This window comes from Branchiostoma lanceolatum, chromosome 16 (assembly GCF_035083965.1).
Source record: "Branchiostoma lanceolatum isolate klBraLanc5 chromosome 16, klBraLanc5.hap2, whole genome shotgun sequence".
NCBI lineage: Eukaryota > Metazoa > Chordata > Leptocardii > Amphioxiformes > Branchiostomatidae > Branchiostoma > Branchiostoma lanceolatum.
The window spans coordinates 11,865,727-11,888,159 of record NC_089737.1 but is presented as its reverse complement, the minus strand read 5'-3'; the positions used below and the strand labels follow the sequence as shown (position 1 = coordinate 11,888,159).

The 22,433-nt window shown below is 41.6% G+C and overlaps 1 protein-coding gene across 2 annotated transcripts in view; it reads right to left on the bottom strand.

The window, feature by feature from the left end:
* LOC136421653 (D(4) dopamine receptor-like) overlaps positions 1–15,732 on the bottom strand; it is a 57,974-nt gene extending 42,242 nt beyond the window's left edge. The window contains exons 1-2 of one of the 2 annotated variants that reach the window (XM_066409120.1): positions 15,598–15,732; positions 10,494–10,803 (exon numbers count right to left, since the gene is read on the bottom strand). In XM_066409120.1, the coding sequence (XP_066265217.1) occupies positions 10,494–10,793 (300 nt within the window). In that variant the 5' untranslated portion in view covers positions 10,794–10,803; positions 15,598–15,732. The remainder of the gene's footprint in view (positions 1–10,493; positions 10,804–15,597) is intronic. The other variant, XM_066409119.1, reaches the window with a different exon arrangement.
* Between the last annotated feature and the right edge of the window lie 6,701 nt (positions 15,733–22,433).

The window sequence follows — 22,433 nt, the reverse complement described above, 5'->3', positions numbered from 1 at the left end:
TCTAAAACCAGACTGATGAAAACTGCGCGATCAGTTGACAATAGTCTTTACTGCAACTTCCTGAACCCAGCCAGCAATAAGGAATACCTCGGCGAGTGGACTCTAATGCTGCATAGATTTGGATGTGCCCCCCCCCCCCCCCCTTATAGCGGGACTTACAACTGTATATCAAGGAATAGCGGTGGTTTTGTCAACTCGGAAGGCAGGCGGTGCCCAGGGACAGGCGAAAGAGCTGGCTGCTGGGATGGTATGCCCGAAGGAAACTACGTCGTTGCCCAACCCCCTCCCACCCTTCTGAAGAGGGCTACGGCGCCTGAGACTTCTGAAGGGATGAGGGCTGAGTGAGGAATGCAGATCTCAAGATAAAACAGAGGCGTGTTGAGTGGACCTGAAGACCTAGAAGCTGAAGACGGAGCTAAAATAGGACTGACTCAGCAGCTGGCGTTGGAATGAAATACACAAATTGAAATGACACCTGAAATGATGCTGAACATTAAAGACCCAAGCACAAACACATGCATGTAGCATACACAACAGAATAAAAGGGAACTTAACTGAGCTTAAATAAAGTTTAAATATAGATGTTTACAACAGATTTACGACGACCAAAAATTTGGTTTTAAGCTGATTTTACCGTGCTTAAACGTCGCTTAAATGAGTGCCACTACGTACGGTTTACGGAGGCTTAAATACGGCGTATGTCTCTAGATTTAAGTAAAGATTACGATGCTTAATCGTAGCGTAAAAGTTAAGATTTAAGCTAAGTTTACATTGCTTAAACGGTTGCTTAAATGGTCCCACTAAGCACGTTTAAGCACATACCTAAAGATAGCGTAAATATAACATTTAAGCCCGCGGAAGTATTACGTAAAGTGACGTAAAGAGTGCCATAACGGAATCTTTAAGCATGCTTTAAGAGTGCTTAAAGACCTGATTTCGTCCAGTGTCATGATTATCCTCATGTGTAAATTCATTCAGATTGAATCCAGGCAAAACTATACGTGTACTTAAATGACAACCTTGCGCTGAATGATACAAGAATAGCATATCCAACCAACTAGATTGGGAGTTAACGATTCTATAGTTTATATGTATAGTTTATATAGTTAGTGGGATTACTGACATGGGTGCTGGTTACAAATAAAGTTTAAGTATGATAGGTATTTTCCTTCGGTTTTCAACTCATATCTATTTAGATTTACCACACTTGTGGAAGGAATAACATACAGGTGACTATCGCCTTTTCAAGGTGTCAACCCAGACCAGACTGTAAGGTTTGGACCATCGCACACCGGGACATGCCCCTACTCTTTTTCGAAAGGTGTGGTGGGTTCCTTAACGTGCGCGGAGCGTGGCTCTCACCAAACACGGGACCTCCATTTAACGTCCTGTCCGAGAAACGCCCCTAACCGAAGCTAGGTACTTATTTACACCTGAATGAAGTGAGTAAAATTGTGTTCCCAAAAGCACAACGTCCGGGCGCATGTCCAGATATGTCTGGGGGCAAGCCGGGTTCGGACTCGGGTTGCCTTGATTGACGGCCGAATGTTCTAGCCGTTACGCAACACGACGCCACCAGAGTAAGTGATTCCCTTTCAGTTAAACCAGAGATTTCCGAGTAGGTTTTCAACTGCAGATTGCATCAGCTGGAACAACAGTGGTATTCACGGTAGTTATATCGGTCACTGATCACGTGGAACCTTTGAAGCAAATGTCATATCACCGTATCGTGTTGTGAAAGATTTCCCACATTGCTCCATGACGTAAACTAAGAGTTCCTTTAAACATCCTACTAACAGCATGTATTTTCCTTTAGTTCTGGACACATATCCACCGGAGTAATGAATTTTCTCTCTGTTGACTCCTACATAAGTTTGTTCGAATTTGAAGTGTTACATCGTTCGTTTTTTTAATCATTTTATTTCACAGACTGAACGGATCACAAGCTATGATATAAAGCAATCGATAACATCAACACACAATACGCAGCCTTTAAGTGTAGGGTGTGGTAATGGGCAGTAAGTGCCCCTCAATGGATCATGTAAGGAAAGTAAAGTGGAAAGTGATCTCGAACCAGTTTAGCTCAAATGGACTCAATGAACAAATGAGCTAATCTTCCACTGGTCGTGTCAAAGAAGACAGACGATATGAACAGTATGTACAGGTTCATTGTACCGGGGAAATTCCCCTAGTTTTCGACAAGCACAATGAACAGTGGACCACGGCTTAATGTCCGCGGACTGCGACCCTTTCCGGTAGCGTGCATGTCGGGTGAGCGACACAGCCGGGACCGAACCCGGGGCTTCTATAGCTAGTTCCAGAGGCAAGATCGCTAACCACTGGACTTCGCACGCTACCTATGGATTCTGTGTACGCACCACAGCTTGTTGGGTATTATTGATTCGATTGGTTCAATCAGTGAACATTATACAGAACCCTCTGTCATACAGATGACGTGTCCGCAGCACATAGTTTACCATTATTTTTTTTTCATAGCGAACGTTTCATGTCTACGTCGGGTTAATCAAAATATTCAACTTGATTCTCACTAAAAAATTTGATAAACACGGTGTAAGATGTATGTCCATACTCCATAGTGACGACGTAGTCCTTTAGACTACTTTGCAGATGTTTCTGAATCATTTTGATGATGGTGTGCCGGCAAAATAACGCACCATCTGTCTCAATATTGCATATGTCATATTTCAACACTCATGATCGATGAGTTACTCAGAGTAGGCTGCAATCACTGGTGTTTTTATCGACTTTTTGGACTCGACCCTCGATATTCGTTGCAGTATATTGAGTTAGCCATTTCATATTTGAAAAGCCATTTTTGAATTTCAAGGCCACCATTTTGATTTATAGGCGTAATTATCAACTGGAAATATGTATTCAATCATTTGAAGTTCAAAACAGTGCGGTTCCCAATCTTTGTAATGGAATGATGGCATCTATCAAAACAAGATTCTGTCAACGATATACTTGCGGACATATCAGGCTATGAATGCCTCAGTCTAGATTTAGCTGGCCATGGGAGGAAATGATACACGTTCATAGTGTGTCTTGGGTGAGTTTCTTAAGTTCTGCGATCTTTTTTTGTCGTGACTTCCGGCAAATAAATATATTATAAAGCCACACGCATCATGTGCACATGATAGCAGTCTAATACATGATGTAAAATGGGCCTTGTAGCATAACATATATATCAGCAGGGACGTTTATGGAAAATCCTCGAGAACTATAAAACACTATATGTCTATTCACGCTAGGAGTAACGTCTTGAACTCGTCTGAAGATAAACTTTGTAGGCTCTTCACGTCTTCAGTGAATATGCCTTTTACTTCGTCCTCGCCTTGAGAAAAAAAAAGCCTCCTGTGATGTGCACGCCTTCGGCAAGATACGCTTTCTGCGCTTCAGACGTTTCACGCAAAACGGGCTCAGCAGGTACCATAGGGACGGAGAAAATACGGAGAAACTTCTCAGCAACGTGCGGCCTTTCGCGCTCTGTATTTCGTGAACAAACAAGTGAGAGGACCCTATAGCGCACATAAAAAGGATGTGTGCCCTTTAGAGTCGACCAACATGGACGTGCCCTTTGTTGGCTAATCGAAGCAACCTTTGCCAAAAAAAAATGATGGATGTGCTGTTATAGCAAGGGCGAAAACAGCTGGTGGCAATAACCTGTTCATCCAAATACCATACACGGATGCCCTGAATGTGTCTCAACATTTCCTGGGAGCAAAAACACATTAATGAGCAGCTATAAGATTTGCCATCAGTCACAGTGAAGATAAGGGCAGGAAGAATGAAACTAACGGCACATTGCTTCAGACACCCTGATGTTATAGCATCTAAACTAGTGCTATGGGGACCTACAAAGGGAAAAGAAGCCGATGAAGGTCAAAGCTCAACTTCATTGACAACGAAGATCAAGTCCCTGATGGTAGATATAAGGAAGTGCGGGACGCTTTTAAGTTTTAAGTAAGTAAGTAAGTAAGTGTTCATCTGAGGCAAGGACAAGTTGAAGCATGGGATTGACAGCGTTGCCAGATGCAGAGGACGCTGATACAAGGGTATGATATCCACGGAGACACGATCATGTTTCAGGATGACTTCGTCTGGCATTTATCGTGGTTGTACATTATGTGTTATGGTACATCAGAGAGCAAGCTGCAGTCATTTTAGTCGTAAACATCATCTACTGTGTGACTTGATTTTAGTGGTCTCACTGCTTCTAGCTTCATACACCAATCAACTGCAATTTTGATTTAGAGGTTGGCATGATTGCATTATCGGAAGGCACAGAGAAGTAATTCATATTTTTGATTGCCTTATCTACAAGCGTAGACAAATAAGATTATGGTTATTTGACAAACCTTTCCCAAGGGCATGTTGCATAGAAACAGGTAATAAGCTTATAATAGGGTAGCAACAGATGGGAACAAGGAGAAATGTAATTCTGAAGAAATATTCGCTTGAAATAGACCATTTTGGTTTAACTAAACCTTCAACCAGTTTAGCTCATATGAACTCAATGAACAGAAAATGTAATCTTCCACTGGTCGTGACAGATAAAACAACTGCGATGTACAGTATTTACAGGCTCATTGTACAAGGGGCATTCCACTAGCTCTCTTCGATGGGTACAATGAACAGTGAACCACGGCTTAACGTACCGTCCTTAGGACTGCGGCCCTTTTCAGTAGCGTCGGGTGAGCGACACAGCCAGGATTCGAAGTCGCAACTTCTTGGTCCAGAGGCAGGGCAGGCTATTCCTGCCCAAGGTGGTCAAGTCTTTCTACAACCTCCGTCGGCCTTCATGACTAAAACTTCCTTTATGTAGAACAAATAGACATAGAAAATCTTTCATTCCGAGAGCAATGCAGGACATTCAATGCCCGCAAAACTCCTGAGACTGTACGTTGTCACGTTGCCATGTTCATTTTTCAACTGTCTTGTGTAATCTTCTGTTGTTATTTTAACAATGATGAGGTTTTAGAAAAGAAGAACTGTGAATCTGCGCAATTCAATCTCTCTGAGAGAGGCTGTCAAGCTGATTTGTCAATAAAGTTTAAATGGTCATTAGGCGCTGGACTACGGTCACTACTGTGGACGTCTGTAACGCGAATAATCTAGTATGAGCACGTCTGGCACTGAGTCTTCGGTTCCTGTTAGCTGTGGTTTTCCGTATAGGTTTTATCGACCGCTACCCACAGTGGTAACAGTAGGAAGGGGAAGATCGAAGTGAAGAAGCTCTCTGTCAACGAGAGCTCGGCCCCTGAAGAGTTGAGTAGGCATCAAGGTCGTCTACGTCCGGCTCATTTGTGGTTCATGAGAAGACGCTTGTCTGCATACTGATGATGAAAAGAGTCAACACCGGCTGCTGCAGTCTGGTGATGGCAGGCTGATTGTCTGGCAGCTGGTTGCGGGCTCCTTTGGTAGACACTTCGGCTTTGTGTACAGAAAGTATCGCCGCCTTTTTTTGTTTCATTTTCGTCGTCTACTGAGGACGGCACTACTACAGGTTTCCTCACTGTTGAAATTAAAGGCAACCAAAGCAATATTAGGGCCCCAAAAATGGAAATAAATAAGAATGCTGAAAATATGGTAGTGACATTTACTAACACTGTCTAGCACATTCGTGTAATAACTTCATACTTTGACCATTTGAAAACCGTGCAAAAACATGCCATACGATGATCCCCTTAGTTTCGCGAGCCGGCAAAAACCTCGGCGACGATTTATAGTGAGTTCTCTGACATCACCACGAAGTCATATTTTTGCATCATGGAAGTCGCTTTACATTGTGATAGTGTTGTTTGAACTGATCATGTATAGAGATGACTAAATAAGATGACTTTCAAAATCCGATTTTCGGGCCCTAATATTGCTTGGTTTCCCACATCATATTTATGGTGTATTGAGCGGCGCCCATCTCTGTTTCTTGAGCCCGTGGGCCACAAGGGTTTCCCAACGGTGCAACGTCGGAATGTCTTCACTCTTTTTCTTTACTTGGCCAGAGTACACAGGGACGGACCCCTACCCTAGACTACCTTAATGTGATCTTTAGCTTGCTGGACTAGCATTGATAGGTCGACATTATATAATTATATGAAGATATCTGCTTTATCCCCCTACTTCTATCTCAGTTGCTGTCACTTTTTAACTTTTTATATCTTCCTAAAAAAAACTTGATTTGATTTGATTTGATTGATTTATTTGGCTGTAAAAAAGTACAGCCAGGGCTAGCCAAAGGCTATTACAAAGGGTTAGCCCTGGGAACAATATTCAAAATTCAACACAAATTTTCACAAAGCACGTCAAAATACACAGTAAGGCGTACACAACATACATAGAAGAAACAAAGTTAACAAATACCAGCACAAAACTTAAAACTTAAGATCTTATTTCAATTGATACCCATCCATCTTGATTATGTATGTCCGTTACGCAAGGTGCTTGGCAAACAAGAAGTGACGCAAGCACATTCGCTCGCACGAGTAATTATATAGAGACCACTTACGAAACAGATTGCGCATCTGTACGTTAACGTGAGGGCTTGTGCATACGATAAAAGGCACACGGCTGTTCTCTGGAGCTGGGGCTCAAGGAAAATTATTAATGATGAGATTTTGAGTTGCTACGAGGAGACCGAAACGTAAATCCCCTATCTCACTGGACCCGCTGCACGTCGGCGATCTCGCTGCGACGAACCAATTTGCTTTGAGAGTACGGTTAACAAGTTCCATCGATAAAAGACGAATATGTTTACGCTTTGTGTGTTTTGTTGTCTTTTTAGTCATACTTGCACGTTTTGTATAATACTCCCATTATAAGGTCCAGGGAAACACACATTCAATTTAGGACGCAGCAAGACCGCCACCGTGCCGCGGGTACAGAGATAGGGGCTTTACGATTCGAGCTCTTCGTACAACTCCAAATCTCATGATATCTACTTTTCGTTCAGCCCCAGCTCACATTTGAAAACAGCCGTGTGGCTTGTTGAGTATATGCAAGCCCTCGCGTAAACGTACAGATGCGCAATCTGTTTCGTAAGTGGTCACAATATAATTACTCGTGCGAGCGAATGTGTTTGCGTCACTTCTTGTTTGCCAAGTACTCTGTCTTCAAGGCGGGACCAGGCCACCTTGCGCACACTACAAAACATCCTAGAGGATCCTCACAACCCTCTGCTTGAATTTGTGTCCAAACCGTCGCAGATCAACTACAATCTGCGCCGGGCGCGTGTACAGGTCCTCCCCACACTAAGTAAAACTAAGCGACATGAGTTATCTTTCATGCCGCGGGCACTGAAGTTGCTGTCTAAGAAGAATCCCTAGATGTTATAAGCTTCTATTCCATTATGTATAGATTTGATATTGATTGTTGTTTTTAACTCTAATGTATACTGTTCCTGGTAAGAGCGTTTTAACTGTAGTTTCAACATATTTCATGTGACTTGTACATTTGTTACATGCAAGTTGTTAACAATGAAACTGAAACTGAAACCTGAGACACGACAGCTTGCATTACGGACACATATAATCAAGATGCAGGGATATCACTTGAAAATAAGATTTCAAGTTTTTAGTAACTACAAAAGGCGACAGCAACTGGGATAACAGTCTGGGGATAAAGTTGCTATCTTTGTAGAATGCAATCACCGTTTAAAAAATCTTTTCAATCATTCAACATTGGTTTTAATTCAGTGGCAACATATTGCTATCTCCAGTTATCTTGTATCTTGTACATCCGTGCACTGTACATGTACTAACGAGTCCCAGGTGCTCCAAGGTTGGCTCAGCCCTTTCCATCCCTAATGGCGTTCACTTGTCTGATTGTTCTCGGAGATTAAACTGGGGATCGTTACGCAATGATAACATTCATTTTGTGAAGAGGTTAGGCCGAGGAAAAATAGTTTGTGTTTGAGAGAGAGAGAGAGAGAGAGAGAGAGAGAGAGAGAGAGAGAGAGAGAGAGAGAGAGAGAGAGAGAGAGAGAGAGAGAGAGAGAGAGAGAGAGAGAGAGAGAGAGAGAGAGAGAGAGAGAGAGAGAGAGAGAGAGAGAGAGAGAGAGAGAGAGAGAGAGAGAGAGAGAGAGAGAGAGAGAGAGAGAGAGAGAGAGAGAGATACCTAATTCTTAAGGACCGTTATTGGTAAAACACAACAGTAATTTTGCTAAGGTCAGTTCTTCCTCCACCTGGGGGTGCCCTCACAACTAACCCCGTCCAGCCCAGCTGACATTCTGTATAAACTCGGATGCGTGAATTATAAAGCGTCTGCCACACACAGCCGAACATGGCCTCTGTAGACGTAGACTATGGTTGAGAGTCGATTGTGAGCAAGGTCAGCTGTTCTGCGAAGTTGGCTACTGGCCGGCCTGTTTTCAACTGTTCAGAACATTCGGGAATGGACGCGAGGTGCCTCGAGCACGTTACAGGGAAAGGCTAGCAACCCCTCCCTGTAGAAAGGTACCCTGCTACTGAAACAGCAAGGAAACTTGCTAAACTATGTAGCACTAGCCACTGCAAGGGTCTGAACTGTTCACTGCATTAGGGAATGGACGCGAGGTGCCTCAAGCACGTTAAAGGGCAAGGGATAGAAATCCGATTCTCAAAGCTGAGGTTTCGGTCGAGTGGGGTAGGAGTGTCCTGAAGGAAGAGGAACGTAAAAAAAAGCCCGGACACCCCCGGACACTCCTACCCGACTCGACCGAAACCTCTGCTTGGGGAATATAGAAACCCCTCCCTGTAGAAATGTACCCTGCTACTGAAACAGCAAGGAAACTTTCTGACCTATGTAGCACTATACAGGCACTACAAGGGTCTGCACGAATGAAAGGACGCAAGGTCACACCTACTCTTGTAGATAAGCCGCACTGCATATCAGAGGGGAAGCAGCTATGGAGACGACATGTTCAGCCTAGCGTACGCGCCGCGATGACAGGTCGTATTAAATCAACGAGCTTGTCGTTGAGACTGCGGTTGCGCTCGTGAGAAATTTACCAGCAAGCAGCTGGATGGGGCACGCGTGCACATGAAATCGACCTTTCCGGCGTTTTGTAAAGAATGATAATTGCAGTTTGATTGCCTGTAGTCTTTTGAGCGGGTATTTCACCGGACTACGCCAATTTGCGCTAGAAAAGTTTCTCCAATTTTCCATTGCGGTCACAATGACGCGCGACGCATGGGTCAGTGCATGGGTAGAATATGAGACCTCTATAAACAAAATAATCGCACACAGAATATCATATACTAAGTTTTGTCTCCAAACCAGATACAAGATTGGCTTAAAGAATAATACACAATTATTAATCTTAGATTCATCAAAAATATATTTGCAGAGATTGCGCCGCTTTGAATTATTCTGCGCCCATTTGCGTCCTTTTGCCAGTTGCGATTTTTTTATATTAGAATAAAAACAAGAAGAATTGAGGTGACAAATTGGCGTTGATTGGCGCCACGTTGCGACTATTTTTCAGAATTTGTCGCAGTCCAGTCCATTACGATACCTGCTATTCGGATGGAATTATTATGTATCCATTTATTTCAGAAATGAAAGTCAGTAATCAGTCTCTTCCAGACTTGCTGGGTAGCTGGAAAATATTAGAAATTGTCTCAACAATTTTTAGAGGAGTGAGTCGGCCACAAAGTTGCACATAGACTGTAATTTCATCTTATCAGTATGCTGACTGTAATTCTATGTTGCCTCGTGTGTGTGGTATGTAATATGTATTCTCTTTTCTCCTGAAAGAATAGCTGCAAACAGTCAGCTAAAGTAGAAACACCAATGAAACACTAATAAACATAGGCAATTGGAACCTTATCCTGCCATTCTCCTTTCGAAAATTGCTAGGATTTATCATAATATTTTGTACAATTTCGGATGAAATCCTCGCCGGCATTTCAGTTATTCGTCCACCCGGCCCTACTATACATGTTGTTATGAAAGTGGATGGGATTTCAGTCTAATAACCAATTAGAGCCGGCTTGCCATGGGCACAGGTGCAAGTTGACTTGCAGAGTCCATGTGGGTTTCTGCTTTCTAAAGGGCTAGCGAGCGGCTTATGTGCGCTCTTTCCCTTACCATGTATCGCATCTTGATACGTCTGAAAGCTGAAAACAATCCGATGTAACGTTTCAGTTGCTGATATACGGAACCAAAGCCACAGCAGTAACGCGACACTCTGTAAGGCGTGTCTGTGCGTTATTCCTTACAATGCCATCAGCGCAGTATTGGTCGGAAAACAGAGGCTCTATTTCTTGGAACTGCACAAAAAATATGATAGTTGCATTTAATGCTGTCTAAAACGTCTGACCGTTTCCAAATTTCATCCAGTTGTTTCAATAACTCCTTACCTTGCGTATCTTATTACTTGGATGTCTAGCCTTCATCGACGTAGACTAAGACTCCACTGTAGTCTAGCTAAGACCCAGCCGTAGTCCAAGACTCTAAACAGCTACAAGATAAGAAGAGAAAAAGGAGGTTCTTACCTCCACATACACAACGAACGGCATGACTAGAACCGCCATCAGCGCGTCGGTGACCGCCAAGTTGACGATGAAGTAGTTGGTCGTGGACTGCAGGTTCTTCTCCCGGTAGATCGCGAGGACAACCAGAGCGTTGCCGGTTAGGATCTCCACGATGACCAGGATGGGGAGGAGGGCAACGAAGTTGTAGGACCCGGCGTCCTCCCAGTCGGTGCCGTTCCAACCCGCCGAGCTGTCGTTGCCAGGTCTTCGGGGCACGTCGAACCCTGACACCGTCGGATAAATCGTCGTGTTCCCCTCCATTTTTCACCTGCTAGAAACACGAAGTGCCAAGAAGCTGAAGCGCCGAGAAAACCTTACAGACTTTGGTGCCTGCCGGCCGTAGGGTGAAGATAAGTAATGATTCAAAAGACTCAGGTGGTTCTATATAGCTTTGGAGGGAGTTGGGTTATACCATATGAACAGTAACAGGGGTGTATCGGAGAGACGATGTGAAGATAGTAAACATTGTAAACCATAGGGCTATTGGAAACAAAAATGTATACGTAAATATCATTGATCTAATCACTGCTTTAGTTTCACAATTGAGAGAATTGAAATAACATTGTTGAGAAAATACAAACGGACTGGCAGTGGTTTGGAAGGCTGGGTAGCCCCAAAACGAACATATAGCACGTCTTCGTGCATCTGACTACCGGACAGTGTGACAGTGTGACAGTGTAAAGTCATTGATATGCAGTCTGCATCCGTTTCACGAGTCTTCACCAGGGTGTACAAAAGACATCTGTACAGTATGTACACAGCTGCTTTTGTCCCCCATACCGTATAGAAATCAATGCAGACATCCTTGTGGAGGCTAAGGTTTTCTGCACCGTACTGTAAATGAAAATTGATCGGTGTTGTTCTCGCTTGCGAAGGAAACCCCCGTATTTCCGATTCAGTTCATTTCTGCTCGCGTAGGGGTAGATGGCGCTTGCGTAGAGTTTCATGCGCTTCACGTCGATTTGTTACATCTAGGAGTAGATGACTGTGCACTGTCTAGATCTCTTACAGTTAGACATCTCTTGCCTGATTATCTTATAATAGAATCCATCCGGCCGAAATGTGTTCCATTCGGCCGAGCATTACTCTTAAATCTCTTGGCAATCCAGGATTCAGTAAGCATGTAAATTTGAGCAAGTGAGTTTCTTTTTCATCCAAAAAAGGACACTTTTCAGCTAATGTTCTCAAGCTAATTGCTTGAGCAAAGGCAAAAAAGGGCAGAGCGGGATAAAATTGCATACTCTTTGTACGAAAAAAGCTGATTGGTAGTTCCAAAGTTTACACTATTCACTCAGTCTTCTGGGATTTCCCAAAGAACCTGCCATAAGCCCTTAACGTGAATATCATTCATCATTAAAACTTTGATTGCTCATTAGAGGTTGTCTTACAAGATACTGGCATCGCAAATGAACGCCTCGACACCTGTATTCTCAAAGGAAGGGTGTTATAACTTCTAATGAAATGATCATTTGGGTAATGCGATCCCTCGCATCCTGGTAAATCCATACCCACAGGGACATCATTTGCAACCGACCGTCCTTTCTTTCAGACAACAAACTGTTGAAGTGTTAGACAAGTTCGGTGCAGAAGAAAGAAAAAAATACAAATATAGGGGTTTGTACATTGATTTTCTACTACCTTCTTCTCTAGGTTCATGGAGATTTCATGCTGTAGGACGACTTGTAATCAAATCTCAAGCAGAATTCACAACTACTGATCATCCGTTGTAATGGCTATCGTTGATAGAAGCAAGACGGGTTGCAGACATTTTTGTTAGGATCACAAATATACTTTCAAGTGATTATATTAAATATCAGATGATTGTCTTTTACTTATGATCCCTTGACAGTGATTTTATAATATACATATGATTATATAAAAACGTTTTCATTGAATCTTATATAGACAAAGAGTCAGAAGATTTCCATTAATTGTCTATCGTAAACACAAATCTGCGCTAATGTGCTGCAAGTAATCACCCAAAGAAATTAATATGCCACTGCTTCTTAGAGCATGATGATCAATCATAACAAATCATACTTCATTGAAAAGTTCACTTTGATCACTGTAATGTATTCATAATCATGGTAAGTTGTTTCATAAAAGCCATCAGAGCTACTTCAAAGGGGATCTTAAGAGAATACCGTAAGAGAATCAAAAGTTACTGGCGGTTCTTTGAACTCGATGAAAACTTTCATCTGCATTATAAACACTAGTACTGATTGAATGCATATTGTTTTAAAAACATTCGGCAATAAATAGTCTATACTGTAGTCCAAATTCTCACGCACGTAGATTGGTGGCATAAACAATCAGGAACATTTCCACAAGTACAAGATGAATAAAGGTGGAACTCAACTCCCTCATTCACCCACTCAACCGAATCCCCACCCATGTAATGTACGACCTGTCAGAGATCGAGAGCAGCCTGTGTACCGATGTAGGAGGGTGTCAGAGCGACACCCACTGGATATTCGGGAAAACTGCGGAGCACCCACGGTTTGTGTCTGCCGGATTTCCAATTCCAAGCGAGCCTGTTGTAGGATGATTGATGAGCAAGTTGGACGCGTTCGTGCGAAAGATGTTTTTGACATAAGTGGATGATAATGACACGATTCGTCAACCTCGCTCTTGTTTAATGGGCTGTCCTGAATACGCCCTTCGGAGCGTTTCGTCCCGCAGGGGAAGAGAGCCTCTTCGTTAGCCGGCTCTGTATGAACGGGAAGGTGGTAGCAGAATCTGGGAGTCCCAAGAATGTCAAAAATCAAAAGATCTTTATTTATTTAGCATTTAGCAGACAGCCAACACAACAGTCTGAATTACAGCTAATTTACACAATATTGATTTTATATATTCATAATTTTCAAGAGAAAACGACTGATTAAAAATCAGCAATGCAATTACATAAGTAACAAATCCTAAAATACGTACCGTATAAGTCATTAAAATACATAGATAAGAGTGCTTGTAATCTATACGGAGGCATTCAACATTAAGACCTAAAGAAATTTGTCGTGGAGCAGCGTCGCTTGGTACAAAAAAGATCTTTTAAGTCTCTCAGTTCTACATTTCGAACTTTGGGTGACTGATGGTTCGTCCTTGCACCATCCATCCATCCATGGGCTAGGCTGTGTGTTTAGTACTGATAAGCGTTGGGCATCGTACACTGGAGCGTAACCTTAGTCGTCAATCAATCAATCAATGAATAAGTCTGATGGGTTCTTTGACCTACTTGAGGTAATGATCTTAACGTACAGCTACAGAAAGGAGAGCGAAGACTTGACGGTAAGGTCTTATCTGAACGACAGTGCACACCGGCGGAGAGGTCGAGACTCGAACCCGCAACCTTTCAGTCAAGAAACTGAGCTTTTTGTATATATAAATATATATATATATATATATATATATATATATATATATGTATGTATGTATGTATGTATGTATGTATGTATGTATGTATGTATGTATGTATGTATGTATGTATGTATATATATATATATATATATATATATATATATATATATATATATATATATATATATATATATATATATATATATATATTATGTTGCCGTTATGTATTGCCGTGCTGTATAAATCACTCATAATACTGTATGTTGTACACACATAAGCTTCTGTAATGTATATGTATATGTATGTTGCCGTTATGTATTGCCGTGCTGTATAAATCACTCATAATACTGTATGTTGTACACATGCTTCCCGCATGAAATTACAGTAGTCACTGTCAACATGCGTTATTTTCTCCCAATATATCGGGTTGGTACGGTACCTGTCTAAATCACTCATAATACTGTATGTTGTACAAATGTATCCCGCATGAAATGATAGTAGTCACAGTAAAGATCCGGCCAAATGTATCGGGGCGGTACAGCAGTGCCGCCCAAATCGTTCCACCTGGACAGTGCAGTGTTTTACCGACAAAAAACAAACCATTGCGGTTCACTTGTAGCGAAAACATTGTATATCGCATCAGTATTTACTCCTATTAGTCATTCTATGTGAGATACAATACGTCCATAGGTAAAAATAGGTCTCCATATTGTTACATAAACACGGAACCCGGACACACGGCATGAGTCAGACGGAGGTATCAGAAAAGGCCTGGGCGTAAACATGATTTATATCCACCGTAAAGTAGAAGATTGATGACCATATAATTGCCGAAACATGGCTTCACAGTAAGAATCTACAAATAGAGTAAATATTATTACAGAAGCTTATCATTATCAGTTCCAGATCACATAAATCACGTTAAACATATAGACAGCCTCCAGAGCTCAGTTGTATGATGTATGTACAGTATCTGTGCCACGTCACCAACCGTCACGTCTGCCTCAGTGAAAGATACACATTGCTACACACCTACTTATCCATGAAACTACCTTCTATTACAAAATGTCACTATAAATGTGCTTCTTCGTCTAACGATGACGTTATCGCACAACGTTTCAAGGAATGCAATCTACTTACTTCACACAGGATAGAATTTGACTCATCTGTTAATGGCGGTTCGGTGATATGACTGGGGTAAATCAATGTTGACATTGATACTCCGTGTGTATTTCTCAACGGGATTGGAACTAACAAAGTTTTGTATAGAATTCAATTTGGATATTATCCTCTAGTCTATGTAGTCTAGTCTCAGTAACACACTCGATGCACCTGACTTAGAGCTGTGTTTGGCAATGGTGAAATAAAACCCAATTGTTCAACGTTTCAAGTAAATGTTGAAGCATGGGCATAGGTGTTTGTTTGTTTTGTTTTGTATGTGGAGATGTATTTTCCTGCTTGGAGTTCAGCAAAGCAACCGTGCACTTCGAGTAACATTTCTTGCTCATAACCTAGTCGAATAACATACAAAAACGCACAATAGCACAGTGCGCCTGTCGACCTGGGGTGGGTAGTGGTGTATGGCGTAATCGTAATTCTTCTATTTTTTTCGTAAAAGTCAAGCCAGCCACAGATATACAGATATTTCTCAGTAAATTCAACGATATGATTGCCAGCAAACTGTTATCTTAATTTGAATGACTTCCCTTACCTGAATAGTCAAGGCATGGCAGACCTAGGATGCGGTAAAAGAGACCCCAAGAATGGAGGTGCGGCTTCGGTGGAAGTTTGGCGTAATCTGGTCTTGTGTCGTCGGATCAATGCTGACGTGTCCGGATATGGAACTCTGACTGATCTGATCTTATCAGCAGACTGCTTCATATGATATTATATGGAGGGGGTGGGTGGCAGATAATTCAATAAGTATAGCAGAATGTAGGGACGTGTGGCGCAACAAAAATGTACTCGACAGAACACAGGCGTAGGCAGCGTTGTTTCATCTCCTTATTTAGTCCTGGGGACATTTTTGTAATCCCCTCAATAATGAATGAATGAAGACCTTTATTGCACATTTCTGCCACACTTGGCTAAGTACAGGTCACAACAAAACAAAAGAACAAGAACAGTTCATGGATGTAAAAAGAATATGACTATCTTTAGATAAATTCTACTTCTCGCTTTTCGGTTATGGTAGATACAAAAGAACAAACATGTTTTTCAATGGGAGGTTTGTCTAGCCATCTTGACTCCCAATATTTCAGTCATCCATTGCATCTGTACTGGTGGCACCTTACGAAACGTTTATTTTTACTAGTATTAATTTCCTAGTTTGCTGACCTACGTTTGATGTGGTTTGTGTCGTGTCAATCCAGTTTTTTTCCAGCATGCCGCCGCCTTAGCAACAAATCAGTTCCGTTCTATAATTGGATACCGCCGGTTTGATTCTACTCAGATATCTTGATGAAATAAGGCATGGAAGTAACGAGAAGGATGTTTTTCCAACATATGAACACGTCACACAGCATTATAGATGAAATATCTATAGAAAATAAGCATGGGTAGTGCAATGGTATCTCCTTGGCATGTGAGTACTCAAGTTGACATGCAGATCAGATGCCAATGAGAACCAGGAATAAGAACACAGGACATGTGGCAGTAACGTCAACAGCTTTTCTGAACGTCACAGCTGTTTATGTGCTCTACATCTATGTTCCGGATTGGCAAATTACAAATTACAAACTGTGTAGTTACAGCCAGTGCTACAGTGCATCAATTTTGTTTACTATGCTCTTAAGTCAATCAAGTTGTTAACGAACAGACGTCACGAAACAAGGCTAGAAGTACAAGGATAGATGATTTTACCGAGGTGACAACTCGTCCCATTACAACTATAGTAGAAGAAAGGGGAGAGAAAAACAAGCCAATGGTCCTTTATCATTATTAAGGCAATTGTGTACCCAACTCCCTCGTGGTTCTAATAGTATGTTTAACCGTTGGAGATTACTGACGCATTATATAGACTAAGTGTCATCGCACGATGTTTCATGTTTTCAGATTTGGTCAGAAGTTGGCGATGTGATATCTATCTGTATGTATGTATATATGTTTAGGAATATCAGCTAGTGGAAGAAGTATTTGAATTACGAATGGAATTAGAATTGAAAGATAAAATTGATCACCGTTATATGGATTACTCCTTATAGGGTGGTTTGATTATTATTTATAAACGTAAAGGTTAGAGCTAAACAAGACAGATGCGGCGGAGTTGTGTAAAATCCTTTGCCTATTTTCCCTCGGTCGACAGCTGGCGCCACAAATTGTTTTATTGAAACATTATGGCGTATATTTTGCTACTTTCATCTGACATCATATTCCCGGGAGCAATTATGCTGCCACGCGCATGTGTCAATCTTGTTTAAGCGTTGCTGAGCATTTCGCAGAAAAAGAATCTAAGAAAAGCTTATTTCAAGCGTCACGAAAGCAAATTCTGCCTTTATGTAATGTTTACCCGATGGAATTAACCTTACAAAAGTCAGCATCGGGTCAATGACGTTAGTACCTCCTTTGAATCATCTATGTTAAGGATATCGTATCAGCTTTGAATACAAATTGACCAGATTTTTTTCTTAGACCGTTGACCCGTGACTCCACAAAAACAGTGGAAAAATTCAGATTTCAATCTATTGATCGACATATATATTTTATGGTGGGAAAGTCTGCTGCTTCCCTGATTGTATCATGGACCTCTAACTCACACTTCACCCGTCTATTGTATCGTCCAAACACATGTGTTTGAGTATGCCCAGCCAAACGCTATCTGGTAATGCGGAACTGGTTTTCCAGCAAAATGGCTTTGAAAATAAAATGATTGTCTAGTCAACTTAAAGTGATAGCTGCGATTTTACTTCACTGCGTTACACCAAAGTAAGCATTCTATCCTGCTTCGCTGGTTGTCAATACGTTCAATTGCAACCAACTTCAGCATAATTCATCTCAATAGCCTATATATAACCGACCAATATCTATCCACCAAAACGCCTGCAAGAGTATTCGTTAATGGAGCAGCTAGAACTCTGTCCAATTGAACATCAACGACATAACATGCATCGATCAATCAATCAATCAATCAACACGCGGACATAATATGCATCGTACAAAGATATCATAGAGGGTCAAAAGCCCAATCTCCAAGCAGATCCAGGTGGCCAATAAAACTGCTTTTGCCCTTTGGATACTGTCTTTGCCACTGATAGATCTGCTTGGAGATTAAACAAAGCCTGTGGACGGCACACTGTCGTTTTACGCTATCTTATACTTTGTTAATTAATAAAAGTACTTTATCCTCAATGGCAAACTTTTTCAGTTTAGTTTAATGTTGCAATTTCATGAAGTTAAGCGGTAAGTGGTGTGATATTTTGTACTTTTCTTCAAGAGGACGATGTTTTGCTTGTTCAGAACATTTACCTGTTCATTAGTGTCGTTATTTTAGGGATCCAATGGTTCGTATTCACGCCATTGGAAGATGAATTAGAGAATATATGTCTTGCCAGCTACTATGAGAATGCACATACACTCACTGATTTAATCATTTCCGGAACAGTTAAGTTCACTTCATGCATAATCTGACACCCTCATATCCCCCTGTCAGAACAATTAGGTACGCTTGTGTTTCCTTCAGCCCCCCCCCCCCCCTGCCCATAGACCAGGTGTAGGCAAGGATGCACTTGAACCGTAATGCAATTAATGGCCTATACATGTATGCCAAAGCACCGCCTCCACCTTCCCACCCTTTACAGTCCTGAACAGTGCTCACTGACATTAACATGCTTTCCTTGGTCCCCTTCATCGTGTCTACCAGTCATGGCCAATTATGGTAGTAGTAGGGCATTAAATGCAATGCAATCATGCAGTTAATGGAATAGACGCATACCGCAGCCTCGCTCATTACCTTCATTACCATTGATTCATTACCTTCGCCAAGAAGGTTATATTTCGGTAGCGTTTGTATGTGCGTGTGTACGTATGTATGTATGTATGCATGCATGCATGCAGGATTGTCTTGATACTTGGTATGTGGGTAGGTCGTGATAAGACCTGGAAATGATGAGATGTTGCCCCCCTAGCAACTGTCTAAGGTACTGCAGCGGAACTTCCTGTTTTGCTATCTCATGTTCTGGACATGCTATGGTCGTTATTCGTGAGTGGTAGATAGCTCTTTGGCAGCAGATTATTGTCCTTAAACTAGCGTATGCAGAGTCCTTTTGTAGACCATTGATTTACATAGATGTTTTAACTTAATTTTTTTTTTTTTAAGAAAAGGCTAAACTTGAATGACGAATAGCGGAAATTTTATTTCACTGGCACTCTGAAAGATTTCAATCATCTGCATTGATTTGCGCGTTGTTTGATGACTGGGCCAGGTATGTTCAAGAGGAAATGATGTCCTAAGCTGTCATTTGTGACAAAGCGTGTGGTGTACCTCAATGACTCACTCAAACGAGACAAACATACAGATGTAGAAAGATGAATGTTGACCATTAGTCCCGCGGTAATGCAGGCGACCCTCTGCTCTGGAAAGTTCACCCGTCTATGGGGATGTTGACACCATGGGTCATGGCATTTTGTGGTACATTGCACATCAAACATACGGTACGAATTCTGATGATTCGCCAGCTTTGTTGCTAACGTGAACCCATCAGGAGCAATTTTCTTCAAACGTGGGGCGTTGCTTTGGTGTTGACACGTAGCCCACGTAATCTTGTAGTCATTGAGTTAGCAATGAAAAGCTTCGGCACTTCAACAGGAAATGTTGAGGGCAATAGACTCATACGCACTACCAGGTATTCCAGCAAATAGCACAAAACGCCTTGTGAGGGTGTTACTTTGCAGTGGGGGAAAATGACTATAGTGTTTTACCGTTTACTAATGTGCTTCTATTGCTGCAATTAACTTACCACAATCTCCTTTATTGCCCCCCCCCCTTCTTCAACGCCATGCCCTCTACTTTATGGCTACCAATTGAAAACCGGACATGGAGGCATTCTCCGTCACTGCGTCAGGTCATTCTAACTTGAGAAGGAGTTAAGGAGTGCTCGAACGCTTGTGGGTAAAAATTATTTTGTATACTGAAATAGCGTAAAAATCTCTATAACGTCAGCGTATAAATCTTTATAATGTCAATTACCGTCACAGATCAACTTTCATTTTCATACTGTGTATATGTTATTTACTTGGCTGAATGACAAGATGTCGGTACTACTCTTTTAATCGTTTTTATCAGTGGACGACTGATGAGTAGTCAAGACCCTTTTATCCAAGCCTGTTGATCAGCAGCCACGTCAGCAGTTGACCCTGGTTTCAGGTCACCCTCCGTATCCCCATGTACGTATGGCAGATGATTTGTCTTCTGTCTTCCTTGATGGCTTTCACGAGATATGAATACCTGTCTTGTGAACGATCGATCATTAGCTACCTCCAGGTATGAAGTATGGATGTGTCTCCTTACATTGATGAATAGCCAGAGGCAAGAATCCGCTGGTTCTACGCTGATCGAGCAGTCGATGTTACACTTTCAGGCATTGCCGTGAGTGAACGATCGTTATTAAGGAACGGGAAACAAGATCCCGAGAGATTAAACTTCTGCAAAAGTGACTTTCTAAGGTACACAGGCTTACACGGACAATCTGCAGTTTTTATGACTTCTTCCTTTAGACCTACCTATTTGCCAAAATATCATTCTTCATTCGTGAAGGCTAATTTTTGTCATAACTTCACAAAGAGCTAGCCCAAAATATTTCAATACATCTTCCTACGCCCACAGTCTGCCCACAAGGATCGTCAAATGCATTTGTCAATGATTGAGTAATTTTTCTTATTTGTAGGCACTTACATAGTAGGAACAACGATAACAGCCTTTCCGGAGGCTGTGGTACTGTAAAAGAGAGACTTTCTTTGGTGCTCCAATTGCAGTATCGTGTCTGAAATTGACTTGCTGGGGGCATGGTGATCTTCTGCCCTTTTTTGATATACCATAAAGAAACACAATTTATTTCCTGTCGAAACAAATTGGATAAACTGAAATGAATTACGGTCCCAGAGACGAAAACGTGCAGTGGGCTTTTCATTCGTTTCAGTCATAAAGTTTTTGAGAAGTTTACGACGCAGTCTATATCTTATTACCGAACACTTGATACCACATAGAACGGTTTGAGAATTATCAATTGTGACCTTGTAGAACGAAGGACGAACACCCCGCTTATTGAAAGTCATGATCACATACATATATCCGTTATCATTGATGTCATTTTTAGAAACACGACTTTACTGGTAATGGTTTTGACTTAATCAATTTCATATCGATTAATTTTCGATACCTACTGATTAGTGGACAAGATTGGTAGATGTCAAGTGCCAGGTTGGTGTTTACTACCCATCACGGTCGAAAATGAGAGTATAAAACATCGCATAGCTTGATTACCATTGGATTAAACTGTTCTGTTCAAATCTTAAAGATCATTTTCATTAGTTGCGATCAGGGGGCTAGGATTGGTAGTCAACAGCTATAATCCATGATAAGAATGCACCCAACATTCAACCATCTTAGAGATTGACATGCGCGTGTTGTAACTGTCTTTTTGCAATAGGAGAGTTCGGGGAAATTTAACATACATGATTTTGATACGGAACGCCAAGCGTTGGCATGCATGATTTTAGCGTGGATAATCTGAGGAACACCATCACTAAAATGCTGGCTAGTATTAGCTACACAGGTGATAGCTATTTCAGGACGGCATCGCCATAGGAATATGATCAACGTGTACGTGGCTGAGCATGAAAGACAACCTCAACAAAGAACATCAACGTACGATTTGTTATATATTTTAAGCGTGAAAGCGAAAGTTTGAGAAAGCATTGCACTTATTATATGGTTAAAAGACTCTTCTGCGAAGGGTTACTCCATACGTTCTGAATATGTCTATGTACTCGTTGTCATTTATGACAATGTGTAGAGATCTCAGACTTCCCAGACTTTACCAAAATGTGATTTGCACTGATGTAGTTGCGGTCGAGAAAGATGCCGCCATTGGTCGTGGATTCATAGTGAATAAAGTCGCTCTGTGCACAATTTTTCTTGTTTCTGATTCTTTCTAATAGTTCTTTCTTCCTTTACCACCATTATGCGCAGGCACAGTCTTATAACTTCTTCTCTGCTGTCTCGTTAAGGAGACCATAGAGATACAACCTGACACCTCGTCAATTTTAGGCTTCTTCTGGCAACTTCCTCAATGTAATATCGACTCCAGAGTATTAAAGACGTCCCTCGTGAGGAGGGAGACATAGACGGATGAGGTGCGTGTGACACCCTCGGTGACAGTTAGTATCTACCTCATCTCTTGCTGTATTATACACTATGGTGCACTTCCTAAGAGCGTAGGCCTTCGTCATAAACAAGGTGATGAATGAAGTATCATTTGGATTTTGCCATTTTGTCCTTGAGCAAAGTCGAATCTTGCACGTATGACTTTACAGCTACTAAGACAGTCATTC